The sequence below is a fragment of the Myxine glutinosa genome, chromosome 3 (genome assembly GCF_964187855.1).
Source record: "Myxine glutinosa chromosome 3, kmMyxGlut1.1, whole genome shotgun sequence".
Lineage (NCBI taxonomy): Eukaryota > Metazoa > Chordata > Myxini > Myxiniformes > Myxinidae > Myxine > Myxine glutinosa.
Window position 1 is genome coordinate 104599847 of NC_136263.1, and position 16522 is coordinate 104616368.

At 43.8% G+C, this 16522-nt stretch overlaps 1 protein-coding gene across 4 annotated transcripts in view; it reads right to left on the reverse strand.

The window, feature by feature from the left end:
* Positions 1-16522, reverse strand: part of WDR11 (WD repeat domain 11) — a 107610-nt gene that overhangs the window by 44342 nt on the left and 46746 nt on the right. For 2 of the 4 annotated variants that reach the window (XM_078774372.1, XM_078774375.1), the window contains exons 16-19: positions 8339-8353; positions 7574-7721; positions 6377-6483; positions 4608-4722 (exon numbers count right to left, since the gene is read on the reverse strand). In XM_078774372.1, coding sequence (XP_078630498.1) covers positions 4608-4722; positions 6377-6483; positions 7574-7721; positions 8339-8353 — 385 coding nt within the window. The remainder of the gene's footprint in view (positions 1-4607; positions 4723-6376; positions 6484-7573; positions 7722-8338; positions 8354-16522) is intronic. The other 2 variants (XM_078774374.1, XM_078774373.1) reach the window with 1 other exon arrangement.

Sequence of the window (16522 nt, forward strand, 5' to 3'; positions counted from 1 at the left end):
ATTTAAATCGAATTTGTCTGTCATTTAAGTGTGCATTTGTGTTCATTGTGTGTGTCATGGATGTGTGTCATTGACGTCTGAATGATTGACAAGGGGTTTCCTATATTGCCTGCAGAAATTAGGCAATGTGGATGAGTACTGGCCACTTGTGTATTGTATATGTGTATTGGATAAGTATATCCCTGAGGCAGATCACCCTCGTGATGAGGTTGTCACGTGGGATGTCATTGATTGCATTTTTGGGTCAGAGGTCAAGGGTGAGATATCCTGTTGTTGCAACCTGACCACCTTAGGTATTTAAAAAAAAAAAACCCACCTTTAGAGGCCATTTTTCCCCGCAAGCGGGGGTTGGCCTTTTTCGGGGACCGTGGTTGTTGTTGTTTTTCGGTCCCCTTTTTGAAGCAATGTTTTACGGCCGGATGCCCTTCCTGCCGCCAACCCTTTTTGTCGCCTTTTACGACAAACAGGGAATTACCAGTGAACTGGTACTCAAATTAGCCGACCTCGGAAGGATGACAGGCTGAGTCAACCCCCCTGGCGTTAATTCAGCGATCGACCGGGATTCGAACCCAGGATCCTAGGATCCTAAGCCGGCACCCTAGCCGCTAGCCCAACACCAGGGTTGCCCAATACCTTAGGTATGATGGAATGATATTATATGATGTAAAGGTAAAAATCAAATTGAGTAAATTTGGGGCTAAGAAATAGATGGTGTCAGTTTGGATTTTTATTAAGATTCAATGTGGGATTCAGTCTGCTTGAGGAAAATGGCAGGCAAAAATGAGCCTGTATGAAGAGCATGTGTAGACAGGGTTTTAAAACATGTATTTAATTACATCCCCACATTACCAGCTCTCCAGATTTAGCATGGGAGTAAAAGTCAAAGATGATAGGCTGAATCAACTGACTGGGTGTTAATTCAACGGCATGGCAGGGACTTGAACTGGGCCGACTTGGGATTACAGAATGCGTTGAATAAAGGGAGATACTTAAGGACGGGAGCTCTGAGCTCTCGGTCGTTCTCCAGGTCGGAGGAAACGGTTTCGTGGAAAGGGTTACACTTGATGGGCTGCCGTTGCCGTTTGCAACAGAAATGTTGGTTGGAAAGGGGAATGAGTTCTGGGGAAATGAATTCACTTATTGGAGGTTGTGAAAGCTGTTTGTCTAAGAGCATTGGCCAATGCCAAAAGGGTTCGGGAGGAAGTGTGAAGAAGGTTGTTGGAAGTGCAAAGATGATAAAGGAAAGTCGACTCAGATGGATTATTTTTCAATGACAGGTGACTCTGCAGGGATTGTTGAGAAGGAAGGGGAAAGGGTTGTAAAAAGTTGATGGTAAGGCAGGGAATAAGGGAAAGTGGTTGTGGAATGTTGTTTTAGTGATAAGAAAGTGATAAAGGTGGTGTGAACGGTGTTGTTCGTGGTGGAGGCCTTGTGTTAAAGTTAGGGCGTGTTGCTAGGGATCTGGGTGGCTGCACGTGTGGTGGAGGTGTGGCTGGCACCTCGTGTGGTTGAAGGTTACAGTTTCACAGGAGGAGAGGGATGGACGGAGACGGGCAATGTTTTTCAGGTGAAAGAAGGCTGTCTTTGTGATTTGTTTAGTGTATTTGTCGAAGGAGAGGGTTTGATCAAAGATGATGCCAAGATTCCGGATGTGAGGGGAGGTGGATACTGGGAAACCGTCAAGGTTGAGGGCGACGTTATGGGTGGATTTGGTGAGCGCTTTTGGGCCAATGATGATTATTTCAGATTTATCATAGTTAAGTTTGAGGAAGTTGATTTGAAGCCAGGATTTTATTTCAGTGATGCAGTTTGTCAGGATAGAGTGGGTGGCAGTGGGGGATTTGCAGTTATTGATGGAGATGAACTGGCATCTGTCAGAGAGGTGGGATTTGATCCAAGAGAGGGCAGTGCCGGTAATGTTAAAGGTGCGATTCCAGGGAGGGCCAATTAGGTACTTTGAAGTGATTTACATTGGAATGCATCTCTTGGAGGACCACCAGCTGTTCCAGGGAGGAAAGGTGTGAAATAGTGACGTCATCTTCGCTGGAAAAATGGTTGGGAATGGGATGGCAGGATTGACGAGAGAGTCACAGTGGGTGAGAAAATTGACCAACATGAGAATTAGATCTATTTCAATAAATAGATCAGGTTATTTTCTTTTTATTATTTGTTTATTGGGATATTTTGAATATTCATAATAATATTGGGCAGCTATTGGGCCAGAGGCTAAAACAGGTGCCTACAACAGGTGCATGTGATGCTAAGAGAGGTATTAGAGGACATTGGATTGACTTTAAATTGAAATGAAAATTGAAAAGGTTCGTGCAATGTCATTTTGGGGGGGTAACCATGCTCCAGGTGGGGGGGGGGGGGGGCAGCCGTGATACAAATGGGGGTCACCCAATTTAAGGATGTGGATGCGCACACACTTGGGGCAAGGCGTGTTCCTGAAGCTAGGTGTAAAGGTATTGATAAGGGAGAGGTTATCAAAGGAAGAATACCAGTTGATGTATTTTGATATTTAACTACCAGCTGCTAATAACGTGAATTATGGTATGAGTCAGTGGATAATTTGTTTACACAGGATGATTGTTGAGATGGATTGGATAAAATTATGCACTAAGGCAAGTATATGGGAAAATTGTGCTTCAGATTTTGAGACACTTCTGGGATGGAAGCAATACAGGATCATGTTTTTTCCAATATGTGTGTTTACAAAAAATGATGGTTGCAATATAGGAAGACAACAAGGCAGGATGGAGAAAATGTGGTGAGTTTCTCCATTGACTGATCATAATTGAGGGGGGGGGGGGGGAATGGTTGGTAAATCATGTATTATTAGATGCAGGGAAGACGATTAAGTGGAGGTATTTTCGGAAATTGGTGAAAGTAAATATAGCATTTGAATTTCCAGACACGACACAGGGAATTGGGCTATGGATAGCCAACCATCTGAGAGATGAGGGAACTAAATGCCAATTGGGGGGCAGGGGGCTAGGAATTTGATCATGGTGTGTGTGAGAAAATGTTTCACATGATGGACCACACCAACTGCTGCTACCGAGATGGTCCTCTCGCCACATGGAAAGGACCCAAAGGCCTTCGGCGAACCGGCCAATTCTGTCATTTCGTGGCAAGATTCGAACACCCACGACTGGATCGTCGACCTAGATGACCATGCCGATCCTGACTGGAATTCCCTTGAATTTAGTAGTAGAGGTTCTTTTAAGAGCTATTATGCAAACAGCGAGGACGAAAGACGAATGAATGTCCAGGAGTACCAGCATTTGTAAAGAACATTTTTGGGTTACCCCCTCTGTACAAGTCACCCAACACCACGGATACTGACGCTGATTCAGCCAATGAGAAGGAGATTTGTGATAACGAATGTGCCACCCTCTCTCCCAAAGAACAATCACATGTACAAGGCTTGATGGCATTGGACGTCGATTGTTTGCCCTGATTCGCGAGGATCGCACCTGCATAAGGAGTGCCCCTCATCAGGCCGGCGACTGAGTCGCACCTACGTTGGGACAAGGGTGTGCTCGGAACCCGGCCGGGCCTCAGCTATCTCCGAACCAGGGGTCTTCGTCGCGAATTATGGCTAACAAATGCGTTAAATGTCGGACAGCCACAACCAGGGGCCGGTATCCCTCCCAGAGCATGTGTGACGCATTGCGCGCCTGGCATGTGACTGGGGGGCACTGGCCGCTGGGGTTATATTGTCTTTTCGATGTGTTGTCTCAAAGACAAAAGGGAGATAATTGTCAGGCAGGGGGGCATGGGGGGCACCACGTGTCCCAGGGCACCTGAGAAATATATATATAATTGTCTTTCTTTTGCTTGCTTCAAAAAAAACTACATTCAATTGCAAAACATGTTGTTTCACGGCTCGGTCAGATCCAGCCTTGGAGACGTTTTTCAACATCTTCCAAAGGGAGAAAGTTATGGGAATAGTTGCCATTTAATTCTTGTTTGCCATCAAGTTAACCTCGAGCAGAGTATGAGTTAATATGTTTCCTTTGATTTGTATGTGCCTGGCTCAATATGTTTTACTGCCAAATGTAACACAAGGGATCTTGTTTATGAGAACGCATCGCTGGGCCTTGTAGGCCCAGCTTGTTTGGAATAAGAGCTTGAGAAATATCTTACTTTCACACACATCTGTGCCTTCAAACTCAGCCCTCTCTTGTCTGAGGTCATTACTTCAGCGGAGAGTTTTTTAGACTGTTCGATTATATAAGGAATCTTGTTTCAGAGTATTTTCAGTGCGGCTCGGATTTGCACTGCCTTGTGTGACAAAGCTCTGCGGGTCCGAGACGGGCTCCACAATTGTGTTTTGTTCGTTTCATTAAACCGCTCTTGCTGCTTCAAATGTGCCTCTCCTTGAGTTTGAGAGGTAGCCCGACATATCTATATATATATATATATATATATATATATATATATATATATATATATATATATATATATATATATATATATATATATATATAGATATACATATATATGTACATATATATATTTATCCCCCCCCCTTCCCCCACAACATCAATTTCCTTTTCTGACACCTTTCTTTTTTTTTTACCCAACTGCAAAAAACTCACCTCTTTCGAGTCCCAGATCTCCACTCCATCATTGTAAAGAACCAGCAAGCGAGAGTTCCCCTTTCCTGGGGCAAAACGCAGTTTTCTGACCCAACCCCGATGAGTCGGGATGCCTCTGTGCAATGGGGAATTCACAAAAGAAAAAGAAAAACAAAGGAATATGCAGATAAGGCTCAGCATATAATTTTCATTATTTTTGTATTCACAGTTTTAGCTCATGGAAATGTAGAGTGATGATAGGTAGAGGGCAATGCATAGACAGTGGGGCATTGGGACAATACATGGACACAAGGGGAGGAATTAGCAGGAGAACGGGAAGAGGGGGAAAAAAAACGTAGCAACATACAAATATATGAGACTACTTGTTTTGTATAAGAAGGATCAGGAGTAAGGGTCAAGGACGACTTGAGGTGGTGGTGCACCTCAAGCTTGTGAAGCACTGGAAACGAGAGTGGGATTGAACCGCCTCTTTTGGAATCAGTTTCTCAAATGGGAGAAAAGATGAGCGAAAGAGTAGAGATTAGAAATAAACTGGGATTTTCAGGGTTTAACCAGGTGGTTCCTGGAAGACCCCTCAGGTCTTGAAGGAGTTGAAGAAGGTCTGAGGACTGATAGAGCAGAGGGGAGGCAGTTAAAAAAAAACAAAGAAAAAAAAAAACAGGCCACTGACCTGTCTGAGATGTGGTATTCCAGTGGGCTAAAAGAAGCTAGCAACAGGCCTTAAGCATTGGCCTCATCACAGATATTGAGAGCCTTAGATTCTACATAATGCGGGAGAGAAAGGGCTGAGGGCAGCAGGGATCTGGGCTGGGGGCGACAGGGCGTGGCCTGGGGGCTGCAGGGTGTGTGACGGGGGGTGGGAAGTGGCAGGGCATGTGGTGGAAGGGGCGGCTGAGCGCATGGTGGAAGTGGCGGCAGGGCACGTGGCTGCGGAAGGGTGAAGGTTAGGAGCCATGAGCCTGCACTTGCTGTAAACCGAGTTGTTTCTCTTCCAATTTCAATGATTGCTAGACGACAGGGCAGCATGTAGAATGATACAAACATAATGATAAGACTTTAAACAAACAAACAAAAAAATACCTATTCTGGAGGACAACCGCCCTGTAGACCCCTCAGGGCACGACTTTTTATATTTTATTCCATGAACAAACTTTGGTACATCACGGGTGATGCAGGTTGTGGTCAAGTTTCATCAGAATTGCATGTGTAGTTTCTGAGAAGAAAGCAAATACCTATTTTGGGGGCAATCCCCTTCCCCCTCCTCCCCCCACCCATACACCCCGAAAGGGGCAGATTTTTTCTAATGCAGTGAACAAACTTTGGTACATCAAGGGTGATGAAGATTGTGGTCAGGTTTCATCGAAATATTGTGTGTAGTTTCAGAGGAAAAAGCAAATTCCTATTTTGGTGGTCACACCTGGATCGACTTTGACCCCCGGTAGACCCCCTTAGACCCAGAATTTTTTAATGCCTTGAACAAACTTTAGTCACACACAACATAACAAATATCATTTGTGCCAAGTTTGGTCACAATCCCATCAGCGGTTTCGGAGAAGAAGTTGCAAGTGTTTACGGACTGATGGACTGACATACGGACAACGCACCATCGCATAAGCCCCCTGGAACCTTCGTTCCAGGTGAGCTAAAAAATATGACTTTAAACATTTCATTTTTGCACTCAAAATGTATTGATGTATTAAATTTGAGAAAGCTTTTCATAAAGACAAAAAGAGCTCTGAAAATTTGTTAACACAATAAACGTTTTGTACCGGGACAGCTTGGCCTTGAGATCCCAGAAGTTGAGATTTCCATCCACGTCTCCCAGCACAAGCGTGTCTCCCTTCCATGCAATGCTGCTAATGCTCCCCATGCTAACCTGGAGTTACAATAAGTATAAGGCACAGTTAAAATGATATGCATTATTAAAGAACAATAATATTGAGTTAGAATTCAGTTTGTATATGAGAAATTTGTTAGGCAGTACAAGTGAAAAGCTTTGGTAGTTAAAGCTGGAGCCTGGCTGCATTAGGAAAGGTTTATTGATCAAATCGACAAAGAACATTAATGACTGACATCTTCATCTCCAGCTTCACCAGAAACACTGCACAGTATACATCTAGTCCAACCAGACAGAATTTACTCCATTTGTACAAAGAAATGAAAGAAAACCACTCAGTAACCCTTCCATAAGTACTGTAATACGAATGCAGCAATAAAATCAGGACATAATGGGACAAAATGTGAATAACCATTGGCCGACTGATGCAAGGAAAAAAAAGAAGACGAAGAAGAAGAGGCAGAGAAAAAAATAAGTTTCAAATTGACTGGCACACACTCCTAGTTCTGAGGTAAATGCCCTCAGAGGCCATTTTGAGGCAAAAGTGACCAATATAGCAATTTTTGACAAACAGGACAACCAATTGGTCTCAATGTGAAAAGGCCAAATGTTGAGGGCAATACAATTAGATAACCTTTTTCAAGTCCATGAAATAACTTAAATTGGTAGATTAACTAAAACTTTTTCCATCACTGGGGACGGGTACTTTTGTTAGTATTTTATATAGAAGAGGGGGATGAGGAGAAGGAGTAAGAATCAGAGGATGAAGAGAAGGATGAAGAGGAGAAGGATGAAGAGGAGAAGGATGAAGACGAGAAGGATGAAGAGGAGAAAAAGTAAGAGGAGAAAAAGTAAGAGGAGAAGGATGAAGAGTAGAAGGAGAATGAAGAGGAATAAGAGGGGTGGAAGAGGAAGGATATTTTAGAAATACAAGAGTAACATGAAAATATTTGGATTATTTAGGTACCTCGATACATGTTCCAACACAATCTAACAGAAAACGATTAATAAATTCATCAATATTAAGATGTACAGTGTAGATGAATCCAACTTGGGGTAAGTACTTTGAAAGTAGAAGTTTATGGCAAAGAAAAGCGAATGGTTTCGAGGAAATAGAGCGAGAACTTACATCAGGTGGAATTCGTGCTCCTTCCTTTACCCCAGTGCCTTCCACGGTGAAGTGGTAGATCAGACCACTGGGGTCTGTGAATACAAAGTGCTCGCGTGCTAGGACGTTCTGCCCAACCTCTGCCTTGCTCTCTGCCTCCTGCAGCAGGCTGCCAGATTGAGAAGAGCAGCTTGTCAGGTGTCCATATTGCTTGACCAATCAACAAAATCCAGACTGAAAAATACTCTCATAGAATACCAACCAAGCAGGACTGGGGATAAAAAAGTAAGACCAAATTTGCACTATGCGACACCAAAACAATTGGAGAATTTGGATACTAATCGGGCAGATTTACAACAGCCATAAACCAATGGACAATTGAAAATTAATGCTTAAACTTCAAACTTGTATTCAAAATTCAAATCAAACTTAGGAGAATAGAACACAAATGAAAATTCAGTGATTATGTTGTTACGGATCCCAGTTTCGTTCGGGGTTCACCACAAAGGGACTTCTCGGGCTTCTCCCAACCACCTGAGGCTTAGGTTCTGAGGCCACCGGTCGCTAATAACTCCGCTATCCGGTAGGTTGCTATGTAGTATTGAACTGAATATGTAGCAAAGTGTGGCACAATGTGTCACAAGGTACAGATGAGAAAAGTCAGGCAAATTAATATATTTACTATATTTTAGTTATTTACTATAAATAAATATATTTTAGCTCTTACATGAGCCTCGATCTCATATACAAAAAAAAAAAAATTGATGCAAAAGCAAGCGGGCTCACCTGATTGTACTTGAGCTGTCGGAGGAAACGAGAGACAAAGACAAGCAGGGAGACAGAGAGACAGACAAGTCATTGGTTTTCCAATATAAACCAATTCCACAAATTTTTATACTCCATTATGCATCCGCCGACAAAGTCGCCGGAGGCATTATGTTTTCAGGTTGTCCATCCGGCTGTCTGTCCGTGATAGGTTTTCGTTGCCGCGATAACTTGAGAACGGCTAAAGGGATCTTAGTCAAACTTGGCACAGGTATGTATAATGAGGTAAAGATGAACCGATTAGATTTTGGGGTCACGAGGTCAAAGGGCAGAGGTCATATAAGGTAAAAATACTGTTACCACGATAACTTGTGAACCAGTGATGGGATTCTGACCGAATTTGGTACACTTATATAGAATGAGGTAAAGATGAACTGATTAGATTTTGGGGTCAAGAGGTCAAAGGTCAAATCTGTAATAGATCTAAAACTTGAGAACGGCTGAAGTGATCTATATTCAAACTTGGTACAGGTATGTATAATGTTGTAAAGATTAAGCGATTAGATTTTGGGGTCATAGTTCAAAGGTCAAAGTCTGTAATCGGTCTACAACTTGAGAATGCTGAAATGATCCAATTCAAACTCGGTACAGGTATGTATAATATTGTGAAGATCAACTTATTAGATTTTGAGGTCAAAGGTCAAATCTGTAATAGGTCTATAACTTGAGGATGGCTGAAGTGGTCTAATTCAAACTTGGTACAGGTATGTATAATATTGTAAAGATCAAGTGATTAGATTTTGGGGTCAAAGTTCAAATCTGTAATAGGTCTAAAACTTGAGAACTTCTGAGGTTATCCAATTCAAACTTGGTACAGGTGTGTATAATATTGTAAAGATTAAGGGATTCGTTTTGGGGTCAAAGGTCAAAGGTCAAATCTGTAATGGGTCTATAACTTGAGAATAGCTGAAGTGATCTAATTCAAATTTGGTACGGGTATGTATAATGATGTAAAGATGAAATGATTAGAATTTGGGGTCAAGAGGTCAAAGATCAAAGTCTGCAATATGTCTGTAACTCGACAATGGCTGAAGTGATCTAATTCAAACTTGGTACAGGTATGTATAATTATGTAAAGATTAACTGATTATAATTTGGGTTCAAGAGGTCAAAGGTTAACGCTCAAATCTGTAATAAGTCTACAACTTGAGAATGGCTAAAGGGGTCTAATTCAAACTTGTTACAGGTATGTATAATGATGTAAAGATTAACTGATTCGAATTTGGGTTCAAGAGGTCAAAGGTTAATGGTCAAATCTGTAATAAGTCTACAACTTGAGAATGGCTAAAGGGGTCTAATTCAAACTTGGTACAGATATGTATAATGATGTAAAGATTAACTGATTATATTTTGGGGTTCCCGAGGTCAAAGGCCAAAGGTCAGAGGTCATGTCAGGTAAAAATGTGAGAACTTGTGAACAGCTGAAGGGATTTAAATTAAAACTTGGTACAGGTATGTATAATGATGTAAACATGAACTGATTAAATTTTGGGGTCAATAGGTCAAAGGTCAGAGGTCATGTCAGGTAAAAATGTGCTATCTTGGGCACAGCTGAATGGATTTAAATCAACTTGATACAAGCATTATACAACAACAACACAACATGCATTTTAAAGGCCACTTTCCCTGCTAGAGCGGGGGTTAGCCTTGCGGTCCCCATGACAATCTTCTCCATTTTGCCCTATTTTCTGCATCTCTCCTTGTTAACCCCCTTGCCCGCATTTCTTCTTCCACCATCTTTAGCCAAGTCTTTCTCGGTCTTCCACGTCGTCTACTTCCTTCTACATTCATTTCCATCACTCTTCTCAACCAGTCACTTTCATCCTTCCTCAACACATGACCAAACCATCTCAACCTGTTCCTCTTCACAGCATCAATCACAGGCTCTATTCCCATCATCTTTCGCAATTCATCATTTGTCTTCCTCTCTCTCAACGATACTCCGCACATCCGTCGAACCATTCGCATTTCCACCCTTTCCAACCTTCATTGCTGCTCTACGTTAATTACCCATGTCTCGCTCCCATAAATCATAACACTTCTCACACATGCAGCATACACCGTTCCCTTCAGCTTCAACGACACTCCCCTCATCATCAGCACGCCACTCAATTCCCGAAACTTCTTCCATGCACATCTCACTCGAGCAACCGTTGCCGAGTCTGATCCACCTTCTCCATTCAGCATGTCTCCGAGGCAGCAAAATGTTTTCACACCTTCCAGCTTCACGCCGTCTCCAAGATCCAACTCAACATTTCCTCCATCTGCAGCTCCCACCTTCCCACCCACCTTACATTTGAATGTAGCTGCCACACTGGTTAATGACCCTCTCAGACCACTACATTTTTGATGAACCCACTCAGCGCACATTGTACACTGAATGGAGTTCACTCCGACACCCTTCCACTTTCCCTGCTAGAGCGGGGGTTAGCCTTGCGGTCCCCATGACAATCTTCTCCATTTTGCCCTATTTTCTGCATCTCTCCTTGTTAACCCCCTTGCCCGCATTTCTTCTTCCACCATCTTTAGCCAAGTCTTTCTCGGTCTTCCCCGTCGTCTACTTCCTTCTACATTCATTTCCATCACTCTTCTCAACCAGTCACTTTCATCCTTCCTCAACACATGACCAAACCATCTCAACCTGTTCCTCTTCACAGCATCAATCACAGGCTCTATTCCCATCATCTTTCGCAATTCATCATTTGTCTTCCTCTCTCTCAACGATACTCCGCACATCCGTCGAACCATTCGCATTTCCACCCTTTCCAACCTTCGTTGCTGCTCTACGTTAATTACCCATGTCTCGCTCCCATAAATCATAACACTTCTCACACATGCAGCATACACCGTTCCCTTCAGCTTCAACGACACTCCCCTCATCATCAGCACGCCACTCAATTCCCGAAACTTCTTCCATGCACATCTCACTCGAGCAACCGTTGCCGAGTCTGATCCACCTTCTCCATTCAGCATGTCTCCGAGGCAGCAAAATGTTTTCACACCTTCCAGCTTCACGCCGTCTCCAAGATCCAACTCAACATTTCCTCCATCTGCAGCTCCCACCTTCCCACCCACCTTACATTTGAATGTAGCTGCCACACTGGTTAATGACCCTCTCAGACCACTACATTTTTGATGAACCCACTCAGCGCACATTGTACACTGAATGGAGTTCACTCCGACACCCTTCCTACACACAGCACAGGGCCACTTCCCAGTTCTTTCCACCTCACCACATGCTTTACCACTTGCCATCACCTTCGTCTTTCCGATATTCACCTTCAGACCTTTTGTCTCCATACATTCCTTCCACGTGTTCATCTTTTCCTTCAGTCCATCCATACTTTCCGCAATCAACACCAGATCATCTGCATACAACAACTCCCACGGTAAACCCTCCTTTAGGTTCTGAGCCAGCACCTCCATCACAGCTACAAATAGTAGTGGACTTAGTACCGACCCCTGATGCACTCCCACCTTCACCTCAAACTCACCACTGTTCCCGTCCTTCGTCCTTACAGCTGTGCGCGCTCTTTTGTACATTGCCATCACTACTCTGATCAACCATTCCTCCACTCCTAACTTCCTCAATGCCCATGTCAATACTTTGCGTGGAACCCGATCGAATGCTTTCTCCAGATCAACAAACGCAAGAAACAACTTCTTCCTCTTCTCCATGTACTTCTCCTGCAACTGCCTCACAATGAAAAGCGCGTCTGTCGTTCCTCTTCCTGGCATAAATCCAAACTGCATTTCGTCGATCTTCACTTTCTTCCTTATCCTCCTCTCCAACACCCTTTCCAATACCTTCATTCCATGCTCCAATAACTTTATCACTCGGTACGAGCCACACTCCAGAGGGTCACCTTTCCCCTTGTATAGAGGGACGAGGGTACTCAGTTCCCAAACCACTGGAATGCGGCCTTCTTTCACCACCAGATTACAGATCTCTGTCATTCTCTTCACACCCCAACTTCCTGCTGCCTTCAACATATCTCCCACAACTCCCGTCGGCCCTCCCGCTTTTCTACCCTTCATTGCTTTTATCGCTTCCTCAACTTCCTTCTCAGTTATCTTCTCTGCCGGTCCTAAAACTGGGTTACTCTCTATGTTGCCATCCCATTCATTCTCTGTATTCAACAGCATTTCCATATATCTTTTCCATCTTCCTTTAATTCCATCTGGGTCGACAACGATTTGTCCCACTTCATCCTTCAAGCAACTCACCCCCATCACATCACACCTCTCTTTCGCTATCTGCTTTGCAATCCTGAATACTGCTTTCTGACCCTCTTCCGAATCCAAGCGTTCTCCGAACATTTTCCTTCATGCCTCCTGCGCCTTTGCTACCTCTTTCTTTGCAGCCTTCCTGGCTGCCTTATAACTTTCATGCTCGGCTGTTTCTGCTCCCGTACCCTTCGCCTTCTGCCACTCCTTGAACTTCTTCCTCTTCTCGTCAATCCTCTTTCCAACTTCATCATCCCACCACCATGTTTCCGAGTGCCTCGGTGGTCCTTTTGTCCATCCACATACCTCACCAACGGCTCCCAACAGACTAGCTTTCATTGACATCCAACCACTTTCAAGCTCAACCACATCATCCTCCACCCTACTCAGCCTCTCTTTTAATGCCTCCCTTACTGTCACCTCTTTCAACCTCCACACCTTCATTCTCAGTTGGTACTTCACCGCCGAGGTCTCCTCGCACCTTTCACCCTTACATCGCAGAAACCAAGTGGTGCTGTGAAACAGCCTCCTCCCCCGGGATCACCTTTGTGTCTCGGAGGTGCCCCCTATCTCGCCTACGCACCATCAGGTAGTCAACGGTTGTCGTCGACCCACCTGACGTGTATGTAATAAGCTTATTATCCTCTTTCTGGAACTGAGTATTACAAATCAACAAATCAGCTCCATCAGCAAACTCCAAAATCCTTTCACCTTCTCCATTTCTCACACCATATCCGTAACCCCCATGAACTCCGTCAAAACCATCCATACTCCTTCCCACATGTCTATTTAGGTCTCCTCCTACCACAACAACTTCCTCATCTTTCACGTTTTCCATCAGCTTCTCTATCGCACACCAGAACTTGTCCTTCTCTTCATCGCTTCGACCAACCTGCGGAGCATATCCCGAGATGACGTTCACCAAGAGCTTTCCAATCATCATTTTCACCATCATCAACCTATCACTCACTCTAGTCACACTCACCACACTGTCTACAAACTCCTCAGAAAACAGGACACCAACACCATTCAGGCCCTCCGGGCACCCTTGCCACACAAACTTGTATTTCTGTCCCTGCCTACCCTTCACCATTCTCACACCACTTCCCTTCCATCTCGTCTCTGGCACACAACATATGTCCACTCTTCTTCTGACCAATACTTCCACCACTTCTCCTGATCTCCCTGTCATTGTCCCTACATTCCATGTCCCAAACCTCAGAAACCGATCTCCACTTCGGGCTGTACCCTGCCCACATGTAGTTGTAATTGTCATGGTTCTCTTTTTGAGGCAATGTTTTTTTTATGGCCGGATGCCCTTCCTGACGCCAACCCTCTTAGTCGCCTCTTACGACACGCAGGGATACGGCGTACCTATTCTTATCCAGGGTACACACTGGGAAACGTTTAAAACATGGAAATTCTGGGGGGTGGGGTGGGTGGCGTCAGCATCACGGCTGCGCTTTAAACATATTTAAATAAATATTTAAACAAAACCATGAAAAACAATCTGGGAAAAATCTCTAAGTGAGAACGTGGATTTGAGAAAGCAGGAGCAGAGGTGAAAGAACAAACGAGATATAGTGGGCGGGGCACAAGTCGAGACGAGGAGCCCGGAGAGACCAGGCCGCGCACGAGGCGCAAACAAAGAAACGACTAATTACACACAAATTTGCAACAACTACAAAACCAAAACCAAATAGAAACACACAATAACACATACACAACAAAATACACAGCGGAAATTTGACAAAGAAACGAACGGGAAAACACTCAAACTTTGATGCCGTGGAGAGATCGAAGCAAGCCCCGTCGCTCGAGGGACCGGAACCCCGAACCCCGATATAATAATATTGATACAAGTATTATAATGATGTAATAATGTGGGCGGAGGCATATCAATCGACGGTGTGACCTTGAATAATGCTGCTCTAGTTTCCATACTACATTACTTTCTTTAAAGCAAGTTTCTTCCTTTTTCACATTCATTTTTATTTGAGCAATAAAATATCAAATAAGGGCTAACAGGATGGTCTAGAGCAGGGGTTCTTAACCTGTGGTCCATAGACCCCTTTGGGGTCCGTGGATGGGCTTCAGGGGGTCCGTGAACCAGGCTCACTGTTTTCTACATCGGCATGCACTGGCATCAAAGACTCTGCCAACAATCCTGAAAGAAGTCTTGTCGACTGCCGTGAAAGTCGTCAACTTCATCAGAGCCAGGGCTCTGAATCCTCGCCTTTTCAAGACGTTTTGTCATGAAATGGGAGCAGAATATGAAGTTCTTCTCTGCCACACAGATGTTCGCTGGCTTTCCAGAGGACAAATCTTGAAGCGCTTGAGGGAACTTAGGGCAGAAGTTTCACTGTTTTTGAGAGAAAAGGAAAGTACACTCTCGGAACAGTTTGACAGGGAGGAGTTCATTCACGGCTTGGCTTATTTGGCAGATATTTTTGGCCAAATGAATGTGGTAAGTCTTTCAATTCAAGGCCCTGCAGTCACCATTATGGATGCTGCTGAAAACCTACATGCTCTTCTGGCCAAACTGCCACTGTGGAAGAGGGGATTGGAGGCAGACAACTATGCAAACTTTCCAATGCTGGAGGAAGTGCTTCTGCAGGATGGAGTCGAGAGAGACAAAGCCCTGTCAATTTCTCTGCAGGCAGAAATGTGCAGACACCTGGAAACACTGCAGAACTCTTTCGAAGGTTACTTCTGCTCAGATGACCTTAAAGTTGAAACGTGGATTCGTAATCCTTTCCTTGTTGATATAAACTGTATTAATGATGCAGACCTTGCCAAAGATGACCTCATTGACCTGAGGACAAAGGAAATGATACGACATGAGTTCAACTCGAAGAGTCTTGGAGAATATTGGTGTTCCTTGACACAAGCCCACCCTCGTCTGGCAAAGCAAGCTGTGGGAGCTCTGATTCCGTTTGCAACCACATATCATTGCGAGTCCGGATTTTCAGCACTTGTTACCATCAAAACGAAAAGTAGAAATCGATTGGATGTCAAACATGACATGCATGTTGCCTAGTCAAAGACCACTCCCCAATTTCATCTTCTTATTGAAGCCAAACAACAACAGCCTTTTCACTGAAATGTACTTTTGAGCAGAATTGAAGTTTATTTTTTGTTTAATTTGCACAATTTGGATATATTTCATTTTATTCAAGGAATGGTCATTGATTTTTGCATGAAAAAAGTGAGATATATTCTTTGTAAAGATTGTTTTTTTATTCTGATTATGATGGTATGTGAAGGAAATAATTTTCCGATGCAATAAAATTTATTCATTGTATGCAAAATTTTGTGGTCATGTGCTTATGTGCATTTTTTGGGGGAGGGGTCCATAGCTTTCATTGATTCTCAAAGCGGTCCATGACTCAAAAAAGGTAAAGAACCCCTGGTCTAGAGGTATGCACACTCGCCTCTAAGCTGTCCAGCCTGGGTTGGATTTCTGACACAGCTATAAAACAAAACTGTCAGTACTGTGTTTCACAAGCATGGGATTCATCAATGTGTGTGCTGTTCCTCGGACACACGCTAACCAGGTGTCCCATCTGCCAGCATCCGTTGGTGGGCGCTAAAGATCCAATGGTGTCTTTCGCAAAGAGTAGGCAAGCTATCACTGGCACCATGAACAAATTCCAAATTCCTGCCATAACAAGTCAAATGTCAGGCCTGGCCAGCTGGTTTGTGAAGACTTGGGCCAAGTTTCTCCATGGTCGACCCCACAAGAAAGGTGGGATGGCCGTTAAAGACAAAGAATAATAATAATAATAAAATATCAAATAACAATGTACTTTATATAAATTGATATACACAGGACCCCGGTCCTCTGGTGAGCCGTATCAGTGCTGAGTGCTCTGGTAGGGTTCACCATAGGACCTGGGTTTGATTCCTGGTCTGGGT